This window comes from Lachancea lanzarotensis, scaffold LALA0S12 (genome assembly GCF_000938715.1).
Source record: "Lachancea lanzarotensis genome assembly LALA0, scaffold LALA0S12, whole genome shotgun sequence".
Classification (NCBI taxonomy): Eukaryota; Fungi; Ascomycota; class Saccharomycetes; order Saccharomycetales; family Saccharomycetaceae; genus Lachancea; species Lachancea lanzarotensis.
Window position 1 is genome coordinate 34,482 of NW_019212890.1, and position 22,515 is coordinate 56,996.

Genomic DNA, 22,515 nt, shown 5'->3' on the forward strand with positions numbered 1-22,515 from the left:
TCACAAAAAAGGAACACGATACTCGAGCATATGATCGTTGATACTGCACCCGTATACCCTCGAGGTTGAACAGGTTTTTTTTTTGCAACGTCGTTCTTTGCGCGCTTTGGCAACCAGAGTTCGACAGCAACGATGGCCAATCCCGCAGGATGAAAGTGGTGCCACACCCCTCTTACGTGCGGCAATATCCGATGGGTGTGAACTTGAAGTTCCTCGTATCATTCCGCACTTCCTGACTGTTCGGTTCTGTTGTCGTCAACATGGCTTACTCACTCTTACTCGAGCGCAGCATGACTACAGGCACTACCCCCGGAAAAATTAAAAATGTTAACTTCCGAAAAAAAAACATAATTGGATCTTACGTAAGCCTCGCTTTGACTACTTCGTGCGTCCCCGGAAAAATTAAATTTTTAGTTTTTCCGCAGACGTCATAGCTCGATTAGCGGGAAGCTGAGCCTTCGAGCGTATGCAAGTTGAACCCTTTGTTCCTCGAGGCGTTTAGAATTCAAGGTTTTTCCGACATTGCTTTTTGATCAAATGTGCGAGTGTTTCTCGCGAGAGGAAAAAGTGCCGTTTCTGCTCGGATCAGCGATCCGAGCCGGTTGGGGTTCAGTGCATTAGTTTCTCTGCATGAACGGAAGACATCATTGTCGCAAACATCACACGGACAGCAGGAAGTGTAATCCCAAATGGCGCTCAGCAAAGCAAGACAAATCCGAGTCAATACAGCTCAGACGCAACGATTTCAGATTATAAAAGGCGCTTGCAAAACACATTGAGATGCATTTCTCCTCTAGCTTTCTTCTTTTTGTTTTGTGGATATCAACACAGATCAAGTTTACTGAAAATGAAATCTGCAACTCATGTCTTTGCCGGTTTGGCTGCTGTAATTGGGGCCAATGCCCTCGAGCTCACTGACAGATCCATTGGATCCAATAATACTCATAGTCCCGAGCGGCCACTTGCCCATCTGACTCCTAGCGCTGGGTGGATGAACGATCCGAACGGATTGTTCTACGATAATGAGACCTCGACTTATCACACGTACTATCAATACAACCCTAACGATACTGTTTTTTCCCTACCATTGTATTGGGGCCACGCATCGTCTCAAGATTTGATGACGTGGAAAGACCACGGCGTCGCAATTGAGCCTAGGGACGACCAATCCGGCGCCTTCTCTGGTTCGATTGTTGTGGACCACAACAATACCTCTGGATTTTTCAACGATTCGACTTTGCCAGGCCAAAGAATTGTTGCTCTTTATACTGAGCATAGCAACACAAGCGAAACTCAATATGCTGCCTACTCTCTGGACGGTGGATACAGCTTCGAGTACTACGAGCAAAACCCTGTTCTGGACATCAACTCTACCCAGTTTAGAGACCCCAAGGTCTTCTGGCACGACGAAACCCAGCGCTGGATTATGGCCTTGGCTTTGTCGCAGGAGTACAAGGTCCAAATATACAGCTCCGAAAACCTCACCTCCTGGGAATTCCAATCTAACTTTTCTCACCACGGTATTCTTGGTTACCAGTATGAATGTCCAGGTCTAGCAAAAGTACCAGTCATTCACGAAAGTCCCTCCAACGTTACTTTGCACGGACTCAACTCTACCACAAACGCTACCGCGCAAACCAATGTCACCTCGGTGGATCACAAATGGGTCATGTTTTTGAGTATAAATCCTGGTGCTCCAATGGGCGGTTCTTTCAACGAATATTTCATTGGTGACTTCGACGGTAAAACATTCACTGCTCAGGACTCAGCAACTCGTATTTTTGACCATGGCAAAGACTTCTATGCATTACAGACCTATTCTGATGCTCCCAACGACGACGTTTTAGGCATTGCTTGGGCCTCCAATTGGGACTATGGTGCTTATGTTCCCGCTGAGGATTACAGAGGATCGATGTCCTTAGTCCGTAACTTTACATTGAGGCCTTACAACCCCAACCCGGAAACCACTGAGTTCACTTTGTACAGCGAGCCTTTAGTCAACTATACTCAGTTGCATACCAACCAGTCTATGCATAAAACTTCTTTGGAGCTAAACTCTGACGAGTCTGTTCTTTATCGCTTGGGAAAGTATCCTCAGGGTCTATTGGAGTTTTCCGTTGAGTGGAAAGTTAATGCAACTGCGGTTCTCTCGAAACGCGACTTTGCTGATATGTCTTTATACTTCAAGGGCGTTAAAGATGATGAAGAGTATTTGAGATTGGGTTACGAACACAATGCCGCTGCTTTTTTCCTTGACAGAGGTAATTCAGAGGTAGAATTCGTCAACCAAAATCCCTTCTTCACCAACAGAGTTTCTCAAAACATCGAACCGTTCAAGATTGCTGAAGACGGCCTACCTATTTTCAAAGTTCGGGGTATCATCGACCGGAATCTCATTGAGCTATTCTTCAACGATGGTTCGTCGACCTCAACTAACTTGTTCTTTTTATCTGAAGAGAACTACATTGGTGCTGTGGAAATCACGAGTGGTGTCGACGACGTCTTCACTATTCTAGATTTTGATGTGAAGCAATTGAGCGTCAAAAACTGATGAAGTCGATACCACGCTTAGTGACCCGGCTGATCTATTGTAAAGTGAGCTGTGGAAACTTCTTTTTGTCTAGCGTGAGACTCTATGTACCGAGTTTCATATACCATATATACCGTAATGACAGCATAAGAATTGTGAAATAATCACATTAGGCTTCGGTGTCATGATGCGACTGGCACAGGTGGCATGTCTAATTCTACTAGGTAAACTGTGAAATCGTCTGGCGGATACTTTCACCCTACAAGTCAAAGTGAGAACGCTTCTCTTCCATCATTTCAAACCATTCTCTTGACTCAGGCGTATACTAGAGGTAAGCAGTGACACGTGGTACGATGACAGCGACAGTTTGACCGAACAGTCATGAAATCTGAACGACCTTCGACGTCACTCACACGAACAACAAAAAACGTTGGACTACTCCACCGTGTGCATTAGCATTGTTTAATACTGCGCAAAATATAATTTTCTTCATCAGAGGAAGATAAATATCCAAAAATCATGAAACGGGAGTATCAACATTGTGCCACTCTTGACAAAATCTTGCACCACATCGTAAAAGGCGCCATGAGTCGCAAAATGATATCTCAGAAAAGCCTTCATGGTAACATGAGTATCAATCGGTGCTTAGAGTGATTTTTTTCTGTTGTAAGACATGAAGTGATAATGTAATACGCCAGTTGTGCCTAGCAGATAGCTTTCAACTCAAAGAAACGCGCGGATTTTGACTGACAAATTCTAAGAGACTAATAACCGCATAAGGCACCAAACCCATTTTAGTTCCCAATTGGGGGAACTGCTTGTTATAGGCGGTGTCAATGTGACTGAATGACCAAAACTTGTAGTTTTGTAAGTATCTGGGCTATTTTGATTATTCTGTCATTGTCATGTCGTCACGTGTCCCGTAAGTGTTAAATCTGACACTCACTCACGAAGGGGACTCCGTACATCCTGTACAAGGCCGCCCACAAATAAACTGCTGACCGCAAATGCTTGAAGTAGCCGTAACTCATAAAGCTGTGCTTCGATCCTTCCCGGTTGTTCATTCAGCCTTTTTGCTATTTCTTCGCTTTAGGGCCGTGGTTCAATCACGTAATGATCTTCCCACGACACGGAACCTTACGCTAGACGTTAGGAGGTTCCGACCTTATAGGAAGAGTTTCCATGTTGTTAAATGTATGCCGTTGTATAAGTGTTTTATCGTATATAAGTTAGCAGGAAAGTGGATACGATTCCTCAACGTACGTGAGCAGGGCAACTCTACGGGCGTGTAGTGCGGCCACTTGCATCCTGCGCTTTTTGTCAGCCCAACCATGAGCCTGAAGTAGAACAATGAGGAAAAATGCTTCGATGATCATAGTGGGTGTATTGCAAATCAACTGTGCTGTCTCACTCCAGCGGAGACCAGATGCTATGATGATCAAAGATAAAATAATGACCACGGAAGCAACCACACTCCAATCAGATGAGCATATTGAGTTGATCTTCGAGGAAATACGATAGGTGATAGAATTGAGCGAGGCAAAAGAATCGGAGTGTACGACACATTCCTCGCGCAGCTCGATACCTAAGGTCTGGAACAGGTCGTAGTCCTCTTCTGCAACTTTTTCATAATTGTTCTCTTCGTGGTGAACAATCTTGAAGTATACTTGTCTCAGCACGAATCCGTCCAGAAATCCCACCAGCCCGGTGTAAGTCCCAATAATGAGCCACCAGTTGCCATTCCAAGACATGGGATCCCCAATGGCTATCCAAACCGCAATCACGCCGAGGGCAATGCAGACACCGATACCAGTTCCAATGATATCAGCATACCAGTCGATCCATTTTGAGAGACGATTGCGATGGTGAGTTGGAATACATATGTTAGGATTCTCAGTTTCAAAATCGCGGAAGTAGGTTCTCAGATGCTTTTCGATGCTTACGTCCATCCTTGAGAGAGCTAACACGAATTTAGCAATAAACCTCTCGTGTCTCGCTCTGATGTTCTGTAGGAAGACGCAACATATTAGGATGATAACAGCCGTAGAAGTATTGACATAAAGCTGCCATTCGTCGCTGAACTTGGCCTTTTGAGGGTTGCTCTTAGAAAATGGAGGTTTATTACCCGTAGTTGTTGGCACAGCACCGCAGCCAATCCAAGTGAAAATGCCGAGCCAGAAAATGATCATGACAGGCAATGAACCGATGAAATCACAAGCTTTCGAACACACTCTGTCATACCAGCTTTCGATGGGCAGTTGTCCGGAACTTGAACTTACTTTCACTGTCGCATTTGGCGACGCTTTTTCTTTTGGTTGCTCCATAGTACACAGCCTTCTGATGGTCTTCAAACGTGACCTGATGTTGGCACATATCCAAACATGCTCGTGGCTGCTGTTGAGTTGTTGCCGCATCAAAAGTGTGTCCCAGAAGTAGGATTGAATCGATTGTCCGTCTTGTATGACGATCTGCCAATTATCCGGTGCCTTGTAAATAATCCCGATGACGATCCACACAATCAATATGATCCACATCAAGAAAAAAACCACTTGTGATCCAGCAAAATCGACCAGCCGATCTAAAATCTTGTCCGAAGAGGCTTTTTTCAAACCAGTGTAATTGAGCATCGTCCAAATTTTTCCATGGCTTAAACCTACTTCAACGTTGTCAAAACTATTTTTGTCGCTTTCGGTGCTACCCTCGGTGCTCTCGGCACCCACGGTTCGTACCTCTTCGTCGTGTTCATGTTTTGAATCGTCTCCTTCCGCTTTTAACAGCTCGCGGCCAGTACATATTGGAGCCTTGTGATTGACATCTGGCCTGCACCCTGGATTTCCTAGATACTCTTTGATTCTGGTCCCTAAGCTTTGTCGTCCGGTCATCTTTACTTACTATCTTGCGAAGTTAAAATGGGCCTACGTGACTTCTGAAGGCACCAGAAGATTTCTTGGCAAAAAAACTCCGGTCATAGCTCTGTTTATGTATGAAGCATTGGTCTGAGTATCTCAGCTCTTTAAAAATATTAAATTCAAAAGAGTGCACCCAGGTTTAATGCACCCGGGCTTCATCGAATATATAACCTGCCTCGTAACCTTGCTGGTGACTATGGTCCCAAACAGGTGGTACCATGGACTTGCGTTTACGAGTTCGAGGACCCTGCGTTGAGCGAATTTTTCTCATCGTTTTGTACGTAGAGCCTAGGATGGTGCTCGGAACGTATCTACACAGCCGAATTGAGCAGGAAAGGCCAATGAAAACTCTTTTAGTAGTCGCACGGGCCCGTTCACGAACTGATGGTCCCGCGCACTGAGCAATTTAAGTTTCTTGTTCTCGTACGGTCGGCAAGAGCCTCGAGCAATCGGAGGTTCTGTACGATGATTGAAAATGAAGACCGAATGATCGTAAATGCTCCGAGTGGAATCTAGTCAAATCACTTCGTTCAACGTCAACTAGGGTTTGCAATGTCTTACAGTTTGGAGTTTGTGCGCTCGTAGAAGGCAGATCGAAGTTTTTCCAACAACTCTTCAAGCAATCAATGCCATAGCATTTCAACACAGCCCCCTGTGGTCTCCTTTGCGCTTCTTATCAGGGACACATTTTGAGATATAGCTCTTGAAGTGGGTTTTTTCGTGAAAGAAATTGGATTTTGCAAGATTTGGTTCACCTTAAGCATAATCATCAGAGCATCGACAACTGTAGTAGATACAGCATAGACGAAGAAAAACGTAAGAGGATAGGGTATTAGTACTCGAGGGACATCCCTGGCAGGTCAATTCTACTTGGAGCATTGAGGACATAATGGTAACGAAAAGTGGATTCTCTTGTCTTGCTGTGATTCAATATCGTGTACCTACCTGGCTTTCGAGCGCACTGTAGAATTGGCTCCTAGGTCAGGGATTAAACCAAAGTCACAATACAAGCGCTTCATCGGACAGAATGACGAGACCATGAGATCTGGCCTGGGTGGAATTGGTACAAAGCATCACTCATTTCAAGTAGGCAGGACAATTTCCTGAGAATGGCAACTACCTAAATGGAAGTTAACACAAAAATGCAAAGAAAGATGTGAGATAAGATCTTCCATGCAAAATACTCCCTAGCCTGACAAGACGAAATCAAACTCAGCTGATCAAAGATGCCGGAGGAATTGGTTAAAGTTACAATACTTTCGGAAACCTTGGCGTATTCTCAAGCGCAAAGCGAACCTGCAAAATGGGGTGCAAAACCCAAAGTGAGCTTGCCGTTGTTAAGATTCAAGTCTACAACAATGTCAGATCCAACCCCATTGAGATGAAGAATACAGAGATAGGATCATTGAGATATATTTTCGAGTAAAAAAATTAAGCTGCACTGATACACACTGACCCACGCACCGATGAAATTATCAGACTGGATGGTGCACTATATCACATCGGACTTTTCATTGTATTCCAACACGCCGGGAAGCGAGCTTTCCTTTTCGCGATGGACAATTTGTTCAATTGAAAGATAATATTGAATTTCATCAACATTCATCCCGTAAGCTGAAAAATGGTGCATGGTAGGCGTCAAGGTTTGGCATATGAGCATTCGTTGTAATTTGAGGTTCTCTCAACTACATAAACAATTATTCAGCTAGTACAAGACGCTTGTTTGTTCGATACTCGTGCAGGATATCAGAAAATTACGTTACCAAGTCATCAGACATGCTCCGTCCATTAGTCGCTTGCTCAATTCTCCAGTTTGCATTCACCAAAGATGTGCTTGCACTGCAACTAATCAGCGCTTCCTCATGGTGAATGTAGCTTTTCCTCCACTAAATATAGAATTGCGGCACATTTTTAAATGATAGTATTTAACAGCGTGATACGGCCAAAATCACCTCAAACTTTTGCTCTCGTATTGAACGTGACACCGTCCCTAGTACTACATAATATAGCTTCGGGTATGCACTTCTAACTGACAGCTAGTTTCTCAACTTTCCCATCGTAGCACGTTCAAAATATACTGTCGCGATCTCTGCCAGTACGACGTCAAAATAATCCAGAGTGACTAAGGTCATGTGATTATATGACAGCGTCAGTACAATGAAATAGTCTGGAGCGCCAAAGAGGAGTTGTCACCAACTTTCCTAAGCTGCAATTAGATCCTGGACGCCAGAAATCACCCATACGTACCGGTGATGAATAATAGACGTAACACGTTACCAGTTAAGCGGTGTCTACTCAATTTTGCAAATGCACGGTAAAAAAGATCGTAGAAAGGGCATACTCGATCCAACTCAAGTCCACCCCATGAGAGCCAGATAAACGACTCAAATCATACTTTAATATTAAGAAGGCAGCATTTTAGGTTTTGAAATTCATGTACAGCATCCCGGAAGGCTCAGGAATTTTATAGCACGATGCCACTCTGGAACAAGAAACTCGCTTGGAGTACCGATTCGAACGTCGCGTTGTTCGGATCCCCTGTAGAATCCGCACTTGTTTTACGAAAAGACGAACACCTCCTTTTTACATATCTATTTCCGTAGCGGTTACCATCATCCGCCAAGCAAGGTGTATTCCAAGTAAACAGGTACTTCCTTCGCTTTTTCCCTGATTTTTCATAAAATTCGTGTACACATGTATTCAGCTGTAAACCATCTAGGCGCCCTCGTCGTACCTCGCGGCGAGTCAATCTGTAAAAGAATATTCGAAGCATGGAATTCCACGTCATGAACACTATTTCTAAGCGTTCAAGGCGTTCATCGATCTAATGGCGGTAGAATGAGCAGAGGCTGGGTTGACACCAGTGACGATACGACCGTCAGTAATGGAGTAGTCGTCCCATGGCCCGATTGGAGCCAAAAACTTGGCACCGGCCGACTTAGCGGTCTGCTCAACGGTGTTGAGCTTCTTCTCCTTGATCAGTTTGTCGACACTCAATTGCACTTCACCGATATCCGTGAAGCCGGTAATGGACTTACCGTCGATGATGTTCTTCTTGGTGTCTAAATCCATCAAGTTCTCGAAGATGGCTGGACCGTGACACACAGCAGCAACGACACCACCATTCTTGTAAATCTTGGCAGCCAGGTGCTGCAGCCCAGAAGCAGTTGGGTAGTCGAACAAAGTCCCGTGACCGGCAGAGGCGAAAAAGATCGAATAATCGTCAGCGTTGACCTCGCTGGGCTTCTTTATGGTCTGTAGGTGTTTGTTGAAGTCAGAGGACTTGTCGTCAAACACCTTTTTGTCGTCGCCGTCTAGGAAGTCTGGGGCCAACGAGTGCTCATCCCAGCCAAAGGTACCGGTCTCAGACACGAATTGCACCTCAAAACCTTTGGACTTGTAAGCCTGGAAAGGGTGCAAAACTTCAACAACGAACGCACCGGTCTTGGAACCGTCTTCGTAGAAGACACCATTGTAAGAGGTGAGGGCGACAAGTACTTTACTTGGTAGGGCCATTTTTTGAGTGTTGTAATTAATTACTTGAATGATAGATGTGTCTTGAAAGGAACACTGGAAAGAGAGAAATTCAACTCTTCTACAAACGGAGAAAGCATCCGGTTTATATACTTTTCCCAAACATTATCTCAAATGCCTTTTCCTACAATTTGATTTCAAATGCATTTTCCCACCACCCCAATGTCTTGCTGCTTCCCTTGCATTTTTTTTCTTAGAAACTTTCCTCAGTAATGCTCTGAGCCTTTTGAGGGTATCCGAAGTTCCCTGAAGTTCTGTCCTTACTTAATTTCATGGGAACCCTTTCTTATTTTGGCTTTGTTGTTCACAGTGTATTATTTATAAGCATCAGCCAAAGGACGATGTCATCAACGATCAAGTGACTTAGTTTGTCATATATTGGTGCTCACGCACGGTGCGGAAATGGGGGCCGCTATTCTGGAAGGGTTGGCGACGTATGAGAGTCAGCTATGTGGTAATCCTGCTTGTCCGAATCCTGCGCTTTGTCATCTCTTGATGTGTTGTATTCATTCAGTACGAGCGAATGCCGTAGTTGGTAATAGTGAACCTGATAATTTCAATCCTGGCACTCTAAGATAGTTGTGAAAGTTGGGCATAACTTCTAAGGACAGCGGCACAAGATGCATGAGAAATCTATTGTGGCAGCGCAGCGAGGGGGAGAAAGATCAGTTGGCATAACTAGGAGGAGACAAGCATTGTTTAGGAAGCTTTTGGATCAAATACTTATAGATTGATGTACGATTATCATACCAGTTTGTAGATACAGACCGTATGAGGAAGAGTGGATAAGTAGAGAGATGACGGGATAGCGCGATGACTTTGACTGACGAGTGTCGGATATAGTCTTGAAAACTTGGTTATCGAATGACACCACAAGCACGTGACATCTTACGGAAATACAAGTATCCCTCACTCTGCCGGGGTAGCCGGCGAAGCTCAAAGTTAAAAGGCCCTTCGCCTCTGCTATCTCCATGTTTTCAAGCCGTTGCAAGCACTCAGGGCAGAAACACTCACAATTGACTCAAGGAACTAAGCAAAAATCATGAAGATTGCCGATCCACAAGCTTCTAGTGCTTTTTGGTCCTTGGTGTTGTTTAGAACCAGCTCATGAAGCTCCTCAAGTCATGCCATGGTCCTGCTGCTGCCAACATGCCAAATACCAAAACTACTTTAATCGCGCAACGCATGTTCAACTGCTTAACGACTTCGAAAACGGATTAGCCAAGAGTCGCTGACAACCGCTTAGATTTTTCCAACAACTATTCGATCTCACGCATCACCTCTTGTTTTTGGCATAAAAACCCGTTTCGCCAGTTCTCTGCGAAAACGACGGTGTTCACAGTTCTGCCCACCCTGTGACTCTTATCTCTCAGCTTAGACCAAGGAAAAGCCACATAAATCACTATCGAGGCAAAGCGAACGTTTTTCTTAGGCAAGTAACACTTCAGAACAAACTACCGCGCGAGATTGGTATGGGACGAACAAAAGCCTATCCTTTTGATCAGGCGAAAAGTCGTCTACCGCAATTGCACATGAATTTCATCTTTGAAACCCACAGACAACTATCTGTCCTCCAAAGGGGCCTTCAAGTCGTTTCCAAGATCGAGAGTCTTTGGGAAAACACCTGCAGGACAGTTATCTCAAACCGTTTAACGCTCTTGGAGTTTTCGTTCAATGCTATATATTGTTCTCCGGCAGAGCTGTATTTCGGGTACCAGTTCAGGCTGGGTAACCCCTATTCAAGAAACCCACTTAGTATTCGCTCGCGCTGTCACGTTGATTCGTCTATTACTCGAGTGAAAATAATACGCGACCCGCCAGCAACCCGCATCCTTTGCACTAGATACCCTTTCAAGAGTCGAAACGCGTAAAGAAAAATCCTGGCGTCAAAAATCTAAATATTTAACGTACATTGTTTAGGTCAAATTTGCTAAAGCCTCAAGCTGCTCATCCGTGATCCATCTGAATCACGCATACGAGATATCCGGAAATGAGTTGTAAACATTAATTTATGTACCCCCCGCCTACTCGATGCGTATACAGCTACTACCCGTTTACTACCCGCTTTTGGACATCCGGGTAGCGATTTTGTAATCCGGGTCAACCCGAAATACAGCTCTGGTTGGAAAATATCGTTCATTATCTACGAGAAATGCGATACCTTCACAGCTAGGAGTGATAACTTGAAGAACAGACCCACGAATGTTGTCAGTAATGGGACATGATCTTATTACTAGTAAAGCAGTGTCAAAAACAGACTCCTTAAGAGTTGTAGTACGTCATACCCTTGCTGTATGGAAAGGGCGCTAAGGCAATTGGTGTATTAATTGCCTGATTAATTTACTGTAGTAAAAAAATTCTCCCGGGGGCGATTCGAACGCCCGATATCCAGATTACAGTGATAACATTACAGTCTGGCGCCTTAAACCAACTTGGCCACCGAGAGGAGGATGCAAGGAAGGTACCAAATGATACTATATAAGTGAGGAGAACCGTTCTTGAGTTTTGCTCTAAGCCCGTTCAACAACTTTCTGGAGTATAGAAACTAGAATATAGGCTTTTACCATTACTTTACGAGCTCCTGCTTGGTAGTAAGTAATGAAGACAAGAAAACTATCTTTGTGTCCAAGCTGGGCACGTGACTCCCGTGATTTAGTTCGAGAAATTGTGACATTAGGGCAGTTCACAGACTGTATCAATAGTGACACCCCTTAGAATGAGTCGTCGCTTTGTTCCCCCATAGAAAATCTTTTAAACCGCACTACTTACCACATTGTAAGACTATCTACTAAGAACTTCATAAACTCCTAAGCAACAAGCTATCACGTGACTGTTTCTTCATGCTAGCATTTGTGGCATTTTGAAAACGATCTTGAACTTCAGGTCTGACTCTCCTTAACTTTTGTTCTACTTCTAAGAGTATTCGGCTAACTCTCAGCAGAAACGAGAAGCTGGAACGCTTAGAGAATATCAGATGCTTCTATGCGAAAGTTTTTGCGCCTCAAACAACGAGCTGTCAATTAAAAACGAAATTAACCTACTTCAAAAACCCTAAAACAATCATCTAGAGCAGCTAAACCTGGATTCGTTCACCCAAATCAACACTTTCCAAAATGTTGTTACACGTGAACCCGCTAGGAAAATTGATCTATTACGTATCATGTGACACAGAAAACACCTAATTAAATAATTTTTGAGAATCTTGGATATAACTTCCCTTCACTTTCAAACACATCTCACAAGAACACTCACTCACAGAATATCAAGTGGAAGACGTGAAATGTCTAAGCCAATCAAGACCACTTCGTCGAAAATTGATGCTGCTCCAACCCCCCACAACACTCCTTCCAGCGTGCTGACGGGCTCTTACCTGAAAAATGGGAATCCCGCACGTTCAGTCCCGCAAACAATCAAGGAGGAGGACATTACATCCGCTTTGGCAAATAACCCACAATTGCTTGCTTCTATTCAAGACAAACTGGGTGACCTGGTGGGTCAGGATAGTGGTTATGTGGCATCTTTGCCACACGCGGTTAGAGACCGGATTTATGCATTGAAAAAATTACAACGCGATATTTTCGACCTAGAGAAGGACTTTCAACTTGAAATGTTTGAGCTGGAAGAAAAATACTTGCAGAAATACAGGCCGGTTCACAAGCGTCGTTACGAAATTATTTCTGGACAACAAGAACCTTCTGTTAGAGAAATTGAGATCGGAAAACAGCAAGGAGATGAGCTCGACACCGTTGCTGAAGAAGCCGAGGAAGACGAAGAGGAAGACGAGGAAGACCAGATCAAGGGTATCCCATCTTTCTGGCTGACAGCGTTTGAAAACTTGCCAATGGTGTCGCAAACGGTTACCCGTGCCGATGCAGAGGTGTTAGAGTGTTTGACAGATGTCAGACTCGAATATCTATCTGAGGGAAAGCCCGGTTTTAGATTGGTGTTCCAGTTTGACGAGGAAAACCCTTACTTCAGTAACACAGAGCTTGTCAAGACATATTTCTACCAGTCGGAACTGGGCTACTCAGGGGACTTCATTTACGATCACGCAGAGGGTTGCGAGATCAAATGGACCGACAACGAGTCCAACGTAACTGTATCTGTTGAAAAACGCAAGCAGCGCAACAAGACAACCAAACAGGTGCGTACCATCGAAAAAATTACGCCTGTCGAATCATTTTTCAACTTTTTCGATCCACCCAAGGTCCCTGCTAAGAAGACCAACGTATCTGTGCCAGCAAACGCTAACCCTGATGAAGATGAAGAGGCGAACAACAGCGAAGATGAGGAAGAAGAAGACTCCGAAGAAGTCGCAGAACTGGAGTCGCGTCTGGCCTTGGACTACGCCATTGGCGAAGAGTTCAAAGATAAGCTTGTTCCTCGTGCTGTGGATTGGTTCACGGGCGCTGCGATCGAGTTTGAGTATGATGCCGGCGAAGAAGATGACGAGGACGCGGAGTTCGACTCCGAATTTGACGAGGAAGAGGACGACGACGACGATGAGGATGACGACGATGAAGACGATGACGATGACGATGATGGAAACGCCGGTGAATCCGAAGAAGACAGCGATCCCAGCGACTTCAAACCTGTTGGAACAAATTCCAAAGAGCAGCCTCCAGAATGTAAGCAAGCCTAAACTGGATCCTAAGAGTTTGTGTGTGATCCTGGATAGCCAGAGTCTGGTTGGGTATACAAACCGTTTATTGTCGTTATGGACGGTGTTCATCTCTTCGGGTAACACCGAACCCCAAAACTCACATGACCAGATTTTTTTCGGATGAGGCCTCCCCTTGACTTACGACTATATAAAGGAAGAGATGCTTTTCGTGCCCCTTGCGAACAATACCAGCCGCTTTAAGAAAGTGAAACTAAGTGAAACTAAGTGAAACTAAGTGAAAGGACTCAATTTGGTTACAAAATTTACCGCAAGGAGCTTCACTATTGAGTATTGAAAGACAAATAACGACACTTTTGCTTTTCTTCTGGAAATTTGCTATATCTCAGATATTGAGGCAGTCGATATAAGTATACACACCGTTCGTTTTTTGGCGGTTTAAAGAGGCTCGAAAATAATAGTAACCGTTCAATACCCCTTTTTGGTTTTCATACCGTTTGAAAGGAGCACCCAATCGTCACATTTGTGGAGTTTTAGCTACTTTGAACAGCTACTTTGAAGTCCTGGCGTCTGTAATTGACGACCCATCTGATAGAAATTTGCTCAACTCCTTTGCTGCAATGAGTCAAAACAACTCGGTCAGAGTTGTAGTCGACAAAGACACAGTTTCACGGTTTGCATCGTGCCAATCCGCAACGTTGAACCATCTCAACAAGTACGAAACACTCACAAACACGCTTAACTACCTGCTATCGTACTCCGTGGTCTCTGGCACGGTTTCTGCATTCCTCACAGTGCTATACCGCGCCAGACTGGTTGCTGTTGACTCCCCCAAGTCGCCACAGGTAGTGAAAAAGGGCTACAACGCCGGCGTTGCTGGCGTGCGGAAACTGGACGAGTGGTTCAACCTTTTAGTTTTGCGCGAGGGACTCGATGAGTTTCTAAGCCAGTATCACACACACAGCGGCAAGCCCGGGTTTTGGGTCGTTTTCTATTTGCTCGACTATTTTGCCAACGTCTCAAACCTGGTTTTGAAAGAACTCGTGGTAAAGCCTCTCAAGCTGGGCAAAAAACCCTCTGGACCAGCAGAAGCAGCACACGAATTGGACATTGATGGAGGTGCGTCGAACGGCCACACACACCCCGACAACTTGCCCCATATAAAGGAACTAGCAGGAACCACCCGTTCTTTGGGTCACGAACTACAATCCAAATTGCAGTCAGACTACATCGGGCCCACCAGAACGAAGTTGCAGCAGGGATACATTGATCCAACCAAAGATAGAATAAACGGTACTAGAGACTACGTTACTGAAAAGTACGGTGAGTTTATCAAGCCCACTTACGATGCAGCTTATCAAACGGTTTCTGAAAAGTACGAAGGCAATTTCAGCAAATCTGAGAGTGTTCCGAGAGCTATTGTATCTACGGGCGTTGACCTAGGTCAGTTAACAATAGGGAAATTGAAAAATGGAGTCGCTCACGGAGTTGACGTCGTCGAGCCCAAGGCCAAGGGTTTTTCCGATGAAATCAGCGAAAGGGCTGCCTCTGTGCTTCAAACCACCGAAAACCTTACCAAGCAAGCTGCTTAGGCAGACAGATTTTGTGGCTTCGTAACAAATCCCACTTCACATCACCAAATTTCGCACAAGTGCATTTTTCTTCTGGATATGGGGAAGACTAGTGTAACGAAAAAAAAAAAATCAAAAAAAGGACCGTTCGAGAACAAGGTAAAAAAGCTTTTTGAGTTTTCCACATCTGCTTTGTTCAATTTTCGCTAGGAATTCTCCTTAGCATGCTTTATTCTTTGGATTTGTTGGATCCTAGAATATATAAATATATATTTGGGCCGTGACAGTATTCGAGTCTGGCGTTATGTTTGCTATAAAACCTTCTGATAATTTAATATAACTTGCTAGTTAGTGAAAGAGAGTTTATATTGTCTAAAGCTATCATTGCTCTTGTGGGATGTTGCTGTTTTACTACCGAGTTAGGGTTCTTAGGATCGGTTAAATGACGGTAGTTCAGAGTATATGAGCATGTGACGGATGCTGATTGATGTAAATTAACTATTTAGACGGATAGCAGCCGACGTTAATGGTGGGCAACCAAAAAAGGAGTGAAGCCGTATCGTTGATGGAACCGAATTTTTTACTTCAAACTCTGGTTGATATTTGAGAGCTTTCTTACAGTGGTAAAGAAAAGTATTGAACACAATTATTGTTAGTTGACGATTACCAACGAGGCTTACGTAATCGCCATTGTTAGAAATGACAGCGACAGAAATATAAAAATATTGAAAGCATAAAATCAGATTTGACGAAGGAGTCTCGTTGAACTATTGTGTGAATTTACCGTCCTAGCGACCAATATTTATGTAGCTAGCGACCAGCAAATCATTCGAGCGCGAATCAATTTTTGTATTGTCCAGAAAAGATCACTAGCTACACTACAAAGAAAAAGTGAGCAAATCATTATCTAACCTATTCAAATACTAACCACTCATTAACCACTGTTCTTCTCAAGGTGACTTTGTCAGTGACATCTTTTTCGTGACGTCTCATATCATGTGACGCGACGGAATTAGCATCTCATCACTGTAATATAACATACTGGTATAAGTCAGTAATGGTTTCTCAACGCTGTCCAGTGAAGTTAGGATCAACAATAACCACACGTTATGTCTTCAAATCACCATGATAACGGCTTTCAAGGTATGTTTCAATTCCAGCGTCAATGGAAATTGTCTCCAGTCCACAAATGTTTCTCCTACTAACACAAAACTTGTACCAGAGCGTAAACGTAAATTGTCGGTGTGGGTGAAACGAATAATTCAGCCCAACAAGGATTCATCTCATTTCGAGACCACCACCACTACACATTCCAAAAGTGTGGAAGGACGAAGGTATCCAGAACGAAGCCAAACGTCTAGCCGGAGCAAGCCTGAGCTTCCGAAAACGAGGTCCAAGAATGCAACGACGCAGGACCTAAAACACGAATATCGAAATCGGGATATACCAACGGGCTCCGTGATGTGGGATAAATCTGTGACAAAGGACTCCTCTACGCCTGCTTCGAACCAGCTGCGACTCGATTTCGACCAAGCGCACGACAATGCCAGCACTGCACCGTTGGTGTCACATTGCTCGTCGTCGGCGAAATCCTCTGTTTTCTCGGAGGTTGCATCGCTGGAATCCACAAGAGCCACCGTTCTGTCCAATAAGACGCTCGATACAAACTCCAGCACCGTTGGCATACCACCAGCGAGCATTTTAGACCGCACTCGTCACACAGCCGGCAACCCAGGCGCTCCTTCCATTTTTTCTCTTGCCACTACTCACCATACCTCTCAGGCCAACAGCATGCGCCAATTCTCTGTATGAGACGACAAGCTTGTAAGCCCAAAGCTCACAACACATTTACTCTCAGTTGAGAACAATTTACACTACGCCAGAATAAGAAGCGGTCGCCAGTGTAACGTCCATGATACATCTGAGACAACATTCAATCACAGTGTGCACATTTCTGTCTTGCAGCTGTGGTCGACGGGTTTCTACTGACGTCAAAAGCAGGGCATCGAGTCATGAGTACGTTTGGACTCGGCAATGGGCCTCATGTGCCAATGTTTTTGAGAATTTCAGCTACCACGTGTTATCGTGGAAAAAAGATCTCACAGGTGCTGGGGTGGGTACTATAAAAGAGCAGAGCCAGACACTCTCACAGCTCACTACCCATCGAACTTTCCATACAAGGGAATCAAACTAGCATCCCTGGAAGTATATCATGGCCAAGAAGACAGGAATCAGAGGTCCTATCAAACAGATCGACGCCTCTTTGCACGAACCAATTAACAAAGATGCGCCTCCAACTATCTACGGGACACACTTGACTCCAGAATTGGCGAACGCATCTCTCAACTTGAGCGTGGATTTCTTGAAACAGCAGCAGTCGTTGGCAAATAGAGCTGTCATATGGCATCCCAAAACGCTGGGATTTTCGCTATTCTGTACTTTGATTTATCTTGCTCCCAATGCTGTGTTGCCCAAGAATACCAGAAGTGCTAGCGGGTTTATAGTCCAGTTTGTGCTGATGAACCAAACCGTACTGCTGACAGCAGGTATAGTTTTGTTGATGACTACGTCTTTCGCATTCACCCTGCTATCAAAATTAACGGAAAGTTTGTTCCAGGCTAAAGTGGACGCTGTGGTTAAATCCGAAGGAGAATTGGTGTTTGGCTGTAAGCTTGAACAACTGGCTAATAGCATCATCAAGCCGACTGAAAAGCTAAAAAACACCCAAATCATCGTGTACAGAGATACCCCGATCGCTCTGGCTAGTGTATCGGAGAATGAGGCCGTGTCCAATGCAGACTCGTTGGTAATGGGTGTTTCAGCTATCGGGACTCGTAGGGTTTACGTCAAGAGTGGTATTATCGAGGATTTGCTTGACTGGGCCTTACTTCGTACGAAAAATATCCAGACAGGTAGCCAAAAATTCAAGTCTGACAGGTCCATGAAACTGCTTGTGGATGTATACTCCTTTGACCATGCTTTGAAGGACACACTAGCCAAGAAGGGCTTCAGTCTAATCAAGAGTCATAAACTCCCGGAGTCAAGACTGTTGAGCGGAATTTTTGGCGTTAGACAGGAGTTGTGGGGTGTCCAGTTCCGTTACGACTCCAAAAAGAGAAATGAGAGAAAGAGAGAGAGGGTTTCCCGCCCTTTCTGCAAACAAACAAAATTGGAAAATACAAGACCTAGCCTGTTTTTAGTTGAAAATAGTTCCTGTATATAGACAAATGTACAGAGTTAATCGTAAATGCTTTTTAAAAATGATGGTGGTGTTGAAGTTCAACCCAAAATGTTCCGCGGACGTTTTTTGGCCCGTAGAATGTGTATGCGCTTCAATGCAATCCGCAATGTGAGCGAAAGACCATATAAAGTGATAATAATGCATGACCATTTCAAGAGAGAAATGGTTGACGACGACGATGGCTTGTTGGAGTGTAGGTCCAAATTCGTTTTTCCCTGTGCTTTAGCTGATTCCCAATCGTTGAGCTCATCTTTCTTGATGTGGATAAACTCACCATATTCATGGGCTAAGAAGAACTGCATCTCCTCAGCCAAATCAAACTCATCGTCATTTTGTGCGTCCCAATGAAACTCTGAAGTTTCCACCTGTTTAATTTCCACAGTCTCCGTGAGCTCACCCGTTAGAGCACCTATTGCAATGTAACGTTCTCCTGTTTTTTGATTTTTGGGCAAAAAAAGATTCTTATCCTTTTGGTAAAGCTCGATCCAGTTATCGTGGTCCGAATATGAAATGTCTATTTTCAAGAACCCGATGCTTTCCAAAGAAATGATTCTTAGCTTGACGTCCGTCCCCGATAAAAGAGAGTTTTTCAATTTCAAAGGACCTGCCAATGAGAAACCGGTGCTTTCTTTACCGTCCGATGCAGCGTCGTAATGGTGTCTTTGTGGATCTAAGTTGAGCAAGACATTGGCGAAAGGCGCATTGATCTTGGTTTTTGGGTCATTTCGATAAGTGTCGACAACGACGGCTAGCCCTGGAAGATTTCGTGGCAGGCCCATAAGCTCTCGATCGCTGTATAAGATACCTCCCGAGTTATGCTCGTATTGTTGTTTGGCGTATGAAGACCGCAGATCGAGCGACACGAATTGTTTTTCTGGGGTAATCATGAAAACTATCCCGTCACCCATGTCGCGCTTTCCACGCACACCCTGGCCCTTTTTGCCAGAGATACTAAACCAAACTACAGTTTCGAAATCGTCCAGCACGTTATCCCCGGCACCGTTTGACACTATGGCACCATGCTGGCCCGGTTGGCCGCGCGAAGTTAGTCGTAACGTGCCCAGATTTCGAATCTGTGTGCTGCCGGTAACCAGCCAATAATTGTTGATCTTGTCCAAAAACGGTCTGGACAGAGATGCATCGGGATTGCGCTGTCGTTGTACCCGCGGTTGCCGAAACAAAGTTTGCAGATCAGACGTTTGATCTGGGACCCTTTCGCGAGTTACCAGAAGCCTAAAAAGTAGGAACAGAGAAAAAATTACTCCTGCTTGAGCCCATTTATTCCAACTTCTCATCCCCGCGAGCAACTCAAACTGTGCGTCATCTAAATATGCTAGTCTTGTATGTAGTCAAATTACATTCTACATCTCATCATCTTCGCTTCTTACCCGTAAACTAATGAGACAGAAACTAAATTGAGAATGAATCACTTCATACGCCTCCGTCATCTATCATCAGGGCCCTTAGCCACATATATTCCTGACATTGTTAGCCAGTTTCACACTCAGGGGTAACGCTACTACATATATCTCCTCTTTTGTGATGATCTATTCCGCGGTTTTGCAATAACTGTCTCGGTACAGAAACTCCTGTTTCAATCTGAGCCGTTTGTTTGTATAAACACTTTGGCGGCAAATGTTCGTCAGATCTGAAATACTTCTAGATTCAGCAATGATGTCTCTGGTGGTCTCTATAGATTGCCATTGGCCAGTTCTCTCTACGTACTGTGTGTTTTATGTCTCTATGTAGGATAATACATTGCTGTTTACGATTACTGACGTTTTTAGGACAAAAATTGTGGTCGTCTGTGAAGTTTCATTAACTGTTTGTGCTTCCCTTTTATACTTTTTTTTCTTCGATCCCTTAAAGCGGCGCCATATTTTTTCGAACCGCTTCTCGAACAATGAAAGTTGGCAAACAGTGTTGGATGCTGAAAAAACATGGTGCATGTCTTAAATCTTGGGCGATTGAGGTCTATGCTTCTTCGAACATTTGACAGTTAAAATGCGATTCAATTGGTGCCAGAAAGTATTGTATTGCATCCTCTGATAGGGCCCTGTGAGGCACCATCGAGAGGTCGGGATTATGACCATGATACAAATCCAGGATTAAAAGCTGAACGTTATAGTTTGCTGAGGCTGTTGAATAATAGCTTATCAAGTGACGATATTTGATGAAATATGTGCTGTGAATTTGAAAGTTGTGAAACTGCTCTTTTCTGTGAGCATGAAATTTCAAGCAATTGGCGTGTTAAAGAGTCAGAACGTCCGATTGACCTCTTAAAGATGACGATGTCTTTTTTTACAGCGGATCCATAGGTGCAGCTTTATTCAAACGCTGATCATGATGGCAGTGTTGTACAAACCGCGCGTTCATCACTTTTATTTCCTTTGTCGCTGACGCTGGGTCACGTGCAGGTTTCAAACTCGTTTCTCACACGATAAACCCTAGTATAAGCATAGTCAAATTCAATCACAGTCATCTTCAAGTTCCAACTGTTTCAATGAATGTTTGCAACCTTTTGACTCTATTGTTTTCCTTCCATGGCATATATTCTCGCTGCTTTAATATCTTTGCGAAATCCTGTCATCCAGTGCTGAACCCTCTCAAAAAATTCGACGAAAACATCAATGCTATCCTTAATCACAAAGCGATACCTTTCAGCTTAGCATTCGTTTGTTTTTTTTTTAATGTTCTCTATTTGCCCTTTAACGACCTTTACTCCGCCGTATCGTACCCAAAATTCGAAAAACGGCACCACACCATGGAACTACGCTACAAACGTTCTCTATCTTATAATTCCATTCATACCTCAGATGAAACCCTCCGATGCTCTTGCTTTGGCTCAAACTTGCTCAAAATGCTTCCGATTGCACCAAAACTTGATGTGAACTGTCTAACAAAATGCTACAGAGCTCTCAACTCACCCCGAGCAATCAAGTAACAACTCTTTCAACATGTCTCGCACTATCTCATAAGCGACAGACAGTTCCCATCGAAGCTATTTGACCCTCACGTGGTGAGTTTTCGGCCCTTACCATATTAAACAGCTGGGAAGCGGCGAGAATCGTTCCGGGAAAGCACCTCGGATCATCTCTATAAAAGCATATTGTCCCGCAAACAAAGCCTTTGAACCAACGGCTCTTCTTTTTCAAGGTCTCTAGCGAGCATAGTTTATTCCAGCATGGCGAAAGCACCAACACCTCGCTGCATCATTGTTCGTCACGGACAAACCGAATGGTCCAAATCTGGCCAATACACAGGACTCACGGACCTACCATTAACTGAATATGGTGTGGGCCAGATGAAGAGAACAGGTGAATCGATATTTCGCAACAAGTTTATCGACCCCAACCAAATCACTTACATTTTTACGTCTCCCAGAATCAGAGCCAAAAAGACAGTAGAACTCATTTTAGAGAACTTGACCGAGGAGCAAAGAACCAATATTCGGGTGGTGGTCGATGAGGACCTTAGAGAATGGGAATACGGTGACTATGAAGGTCTTTTGACCGAGCAGATCGTGCAATTGCGTAAATCACGCAATTTGGACCAGAACAGACCCTGGAATATCTGGAGAGACGGTTGTGAAAACGGCGAAACGACCGAGCAAATCGGACTCAGACTTTCGCGAGTCATTGGCCGGATCCAGAATCTGCACAGGAAACACCAAGAAGAAGGAATCGCTTCAGACATCATGGTATTCGCCCACGGTCATGCTCTACGTTACTTTGCAGGTCTTTGGTTGAGAATGGGCGAAGAGAAACAATGCGACGGCCAAGAGCCCCAGCCACCCACTTACCAAGACGATACCGTGCCCTTCATTTCGTTGAAATCTTACCGTCATCTTGTTGATAACCCAAGTTTCCTACTTGACGCTGGTGGTATTGGTGTTTTGTCATATGCGCATCACAACATTGACGAGCCAGCGCTGGCTTTGGCCGGTGCCTTTGTGTGTCCTCCAGAGGAGGAATCTCAGCACGGGTCAACTGCTAAGTAGCTAAGGAAAACTTTGGTTTAGTAGGCCTTATTTTCTGTATTTGATAAATACTACTATATACGTTGACTGATTTGAAGTTCCCGTTTCCTACTTTATAGTCGAAATCTTC

The 22,515-nt window shown here is 44.2% G+C and overlaps 9 protein-coding genes and 1 non-coding gene across 10 annotated transcripts, besides 3 other annotated features; 6 read left to right on the top strand and 4 right to left on the bottom strand.

Moving 5' to 3' along the window:
* Positions 1-847: 847 nt before the first annotated feature.
* Positions 848-2,551, top strand: SUC2 (LALA0S12e00342g1_1; the record flags this gene model as incomplete). The annotated part of the gene is made up of 1 exon (XM_022774055.1): positions 848-2,551. The coding sequence occupies one exon, from the start codon at positions 848-850 to the stop codon at positions 2,549-2,551; it is 1,704 nt and encodes a 567-aa protein (XP_022630712.1).
* Positions 2,552-3,759: 1,208 nt separating this feature from the next.
* FET4 (LALA0S12e00364g1_1) lies at positions 3,760-5,412 on the bottom strand (the record flags this gene model as incomplete). Its single annotated transcript, XM_022774066.1, has 1 exon — positions 3,760-5,412. The coding sequence occupies one exon, from the start codon at positions 5,410-5,412 to the stop codon at positions 3,760-3,762; it is 1,653 nt and encodes a 550-aa protein (XP_022630713.1).
* Positions 5,413-8,238: 2,826 nt separating this feature from the next.
* On the bottom strand, positions 8,239-8,955 carry LALA0_S12e00386g (LALA0S12e00386g1_1; the record flags this gene model as incomplete). Its single annotated transcript, XM_022774077.1, has 1 exon — positions 8,239-8,955. The coding sequence occupies one exon, from the start codon at positions 8,953-8,955 to the stop codon at positions 8,239-8,241; it is 717 nt and encodes a 238-aa protein (XP_022630714.1).
* A 1,713-nt stretch (positions 8,956-10,668) lies between these two features.
* Positions 10,669-10,686: a repeat region.
* Positions 10,669-11,094: a mobile genetic element (non-autonomous miniature copy of Rover hAT-like DNA transposon).
* Positions 11,077-11,094: a repeat region.
* A 237-nt stretch (positions 11,095-11,331) lies between these two features.
* LALA0_S12e00452r lies at positions 11,332-11,419 on the bottom strand. Its single transcript has one exon. It is a non-coding gene; the product is annotated as a tRNA-Tyr (tRNA).
* Positions 11,420-12,253: 834 nt separating this feature from the next.
* On the top strand, positions 12,254-13,615 carry NAP1 (LALA0S12e00474g1_1; the record flags this gene model as incomplete). Its single annotated transcript, XM_022774088.1, has 1 exon — positions 12,254-13,615. The coding sequence occupies one exon, from the start codon at positions 12,254-12,256 to the stop codon at positions 13,613-13,615; it is 1,362 nt and encodes a 453-aa protein (XP_022630715.1).
* A 599-nt stretch (positions 13,616-14,214) lies between these two features.
* Positions 14,215-15,186, top strand: PLN1 (LALA0S12e00496g1_1; the record flags this gene model as incomplete). Its single annotated transcript, XM_022774099.1, has 1 exon — positions 14,215-15,186. The coding sequence occupies one exon, from the start codon at positions 14,215-14,217 to the stop codon at positions 15,184-15,186; it is 972 nt and encodes a 323-aa protein (XP_022630716.1).
* Positions 15,187-16,274: 1,088 nt separating this feature from the next.
* On the top strand, positions 16,275-16,977 carry LALA0_S12e00518g (LALA0S12e00518g1_1; the record flags this gene model as incomplete). Its single annotated transcript, XM_022774110.1, has 2 exons — positions 16,275-16,308; positions 16,388-16,977. The coding sequence occupies 2 exons, from the start codon at positions 16,275-16,277 to the stop codon at positions 16,975-16,977; spliced, it is 624 nt and encodes a 207-aa protein (XP_022630717.1).
* A 400-nt stretch (positions 16,978-17,377) lies between these two features.
* Positions 17,378-18,388, top strand: PHO86 (LALA0S12e00540g1_1; the record flags this gene model as incomplete). Its single annotated transcript, XM_022774121.1, has 1 exon — positions 17,378-18,388. The coding sequence occupies one exon, from the start codon at positions 17,378-17,380 to the stop codon at positions 18,386-18,388; it is 1,011 nt and encodes a 336-aa protein (XP_022630718.1).
* Positions 18,389-18,444: 56 nt separating this feature from the next.
* UIP5 (LALA0S12e00562g1_1) lies at positions 18,445-19,701 on the bottom strand (the record flags this gene model as incomplete). The annotated part of the gene is made up of 1 exon (XM_022774132.1): positions 18,445-19,701. The coding sequence occupies one exon, from the start codon at positions 19,699-19,701 to the stop codon at positions 18,445-18,447; it is 1,257 nt and encodes a 418-aa protein (XP_022630719.1).
* A 1,889-nt stretch (positions 19,702-21,590) lies between these two features.
* SHB17 (LALA0S12e00584g1_1) lies at positions 21,591-22,406 on the top strand (the record flags this gene model as incomplete). Its single annotated transcript, XM_022774143.1, has 1 exon — positions 21,591-22,406. The coding sequence occupies one exon, from the start codon at positions 21,591-21,593 to the stop codon at positions 22,404-22,406; it is 816 nt and encodes a 271-aa protein (XP_022630720.1).
* Positions 22,407-22,515: the final 109 nt, after the last annotated feature.